Source organism: Chrysochloris asiatica, unplaced genomic scaffold (assembly GCF_000296735.1).
Source record: "Chrysochloris asiatica unplaced genomic scaffold, ChrAsi1.0 scaffold00135, whole genome shotgun sequence".
Classification (NCBI taxonomy): Eukaryota; Metazoa; Chordata; class Mammalia; order Afrosoricida; family Chrysochloridae; genus Chrysochloris; species Chrysochloris asiatica.
In genome coordinates this window covers 3,854,452-3,857,108 of record NW_006408653.1, presented here as the reverse complement: position 1 = coordinate 3,857,108, position 2,657 = coordinate 3,854,452, and the positions used below count along the sequence as shown (strand labels likewise).

At 42.5% G+C, this 2,657-nt stretch overlaps 1 protein-coding gene across 1 annotated transcript; it reads right to left on the bottom strand.

The window, feature by feature from the left end:
- Window positions 1–495: 495 nt before the first annotated feature.
- Window positions 496–1,383, bottom strand: LOC102811796 (transmembrane epididymal protein 1-like). The gene has a single exon (XM_006869834.1). The coding sequence runs from the start codon at window positions 1,381–1,383 to the stop codon at window positions 496–498; it is 888 nt and encodes a 295-aa protein (XP_006869896.1).
- Between the last annotated feature and the right edge of the window lie 1,274 nt (window positions 1,384–2,657).

Genomic DNA, 2,657 nt, shown 5'->3' with positions numbered 1-2,657 from the left:
TTTTAAACCCTTAAAAACACAGAGTAATGAAGGAGACAGAAGTCTACACCATCATACAAAAACAGGTCACCTCTCTTTCACACACTGATGAGCAGTAGACAGTAGTCCAACCCTGCTGAAAACAGACACAACCTTCCCCGAACCCCCACAGACCCTCCTTCATATTCCTTCACTTTCTCATTTCATTTCTTCCTCTTGGGTCTCAAATGCTAGCAGAGGAAAACATTAACTCTTGTTCTCTCTTCATATATGTGCATGATCAGAATCTATACTGAATAACAAGACAGGAAATAGACTGTGAGAGAACAGAGCTCCTAGGATGGTAAGAAGCCATTCTAGGAGCTGGAAGGTTTATTTGGAAACAAGGAAGATGGCTCCTGTAATGGGAAGCCATATTGTGGACCCCAGGACATTTCCATACTAGGAACCCAGTGGGCATCATCCTCAAAAATTTCATTACAAAAAGCATAGCCCAAAGACAGTTAGTTTCTGTACCTAGACAACTCCATCCTGCAGCACAGCTGGTGTTATGAACTTCTCTAGCTCTTCACTGCTTGGGTCCGTGGGGCATGGCTGATACCTGGTAAATGACACCTCTATGCAGGAGGAGTAGTGATGGTACCAGAGACGGCAGAGACCATAGATGGCAGCCAGTATGGCAGCCCCTAGGGCCACATGCCAGCAGAAGAAAATGGAGAGGAAGGCGAGGTCATTAATGTTATCTGAACGCCAGGGCTGTCTGGTGGGAGGAATGTACATCACTATACTGATTTGTAGCATCCAGTTGCTGAGCACCAGCCCCATCCATGTCTTGAGCACCCAGAGTGATGGCTGGTTGGGGACCCAGATCTCTATGGTGAGCACCAAGCCCACCAAAAAGGAGGGCACCATAAAAAATATGTGGGCTCGGATCTCCATGACGCTCTTGCCTTGAATGTGGTTTATCATCAGCAGTAGCAGTATGAAGAAAGCCAGGGCCTCAGCTGCTCTCTCCAGCTTTATCTTCTGTCGTGCCAGACAAGACTGGCTCACAATGTCCACCACACCACTGAGCAAAAAGAATCCATACATAGTGACATGCTCCCAATTGTTCTTGAACATAAATGGTCGCTTAGGGTCCTTCCAGTCTACTATCATCATGCGGTTTGTTCCTGGAGGATAAAAAAACTCACCTAGGATGCCAGACACGGAGAAGACCAACTTCACTACCCCTTCCAGAGACATCAGCTGCCACCACCTCTGCCCTCGCTTCTCTCTTGGGGGCAGAGGAAGTTTGAGGAATCTCTGTTTTCTCACCAGGGCCAGAGACACCAGCACTGAATAATAGAGTGAATAGAGAAGGAAGAACATCCCTGGCATTAGATGTCCCTCGAGGGTACCCATGGCCCAACAAGATGAGAGCTGGCAGATGAGCAGAAACTTTGGAGACTGCCCTCACAAGCCAGAGCTGCTGCTACTGAGCTGAGTGCTGATCCCCTGGTTAGTCCTTTCTACATACAGCATACCTCCCTGCTTGCCTTGCCCTATTATTGGGCAAACTGGAAACAAGATGAGTCACTGTCCAGGGTGGAACCTCTCTAAGACATGCCACTTTAGTCACCTCACTCTGTTTCCTAATTAAATCCTACTTAAGTCTGATGGGTGTGGGATTTGAACCTCTGTACTTTACTGCAGGCAGCTCTTCCAAGGCTTATGTTTTCAGCTCTGCAGAGAGAGGCGGGCAGAAAGAGTTAATGTGTCCCATCAAAAAAGGGTGTGAGCTGACTCTCAAATTAAGAATCTCTCTGTGACAAGCACATGACTTATTATTTTCTCATTTAAATTTCTCAACACCTCTAGGAGAGAGATATTTTGAAGTAACATGCACCAGGTGACACGTTTAGCAGGCACCATAGTAGAGCCAGGTCAAAGTTGATTTATCTACTTACAAAACCCAGAGTTTGTGTACAGGAAAATGACTGATTCTCAGCTTTAACACAAATTATATGACTATGGAACAGTTACTTTGTCTAGTTGAGCCTCAATTTCCTGGTCTGTAGCTATGTGTCAGAAACCAACTCAACGACACTTAACAACAACAACAACAACAACAACAGAATGGGAAAAAAATAATTACTTCTTAGGCATATTGTAAGAATTAAATAGGACAATGTATTGTAAAGTGTCTAGTACATAGTAAATATTTGATAAATGGCAGTGATTATTAATAACTTTACTATTATTATTATATACTAAGGTTATATACTATTATATACTAATGTTCCTTGATAAATTGCTGTGATCCTGAAATTGCTCCTTTATTTCTATTAATAATGCCAAATCAGAAGCTACAACAATAAAAAAGTAAAGTAACTGTATGTTATGGATTGAATTGTGATCCTCAAAAATATGTATTGTAGAAATAATGGAAATAAAAAGATTAATACAAGAATACTATGGGAGGGGAGATACACAAGAACACCCAAACTTTCAGATAGTCCTCATCTGACCTAGCCTCGATGGCTTAATAATCAGAATTCAACTAGAGGAAGATAAAAAAGAAAACTATTTTTGATAAAGGAAATGAGGATAAATTGCTACAATTTGATGAACTTGACCTATACTCATGGAGGTAGTAACTCTAAATACCAACAGAGAGGGAAGGAGTCTTCACATCA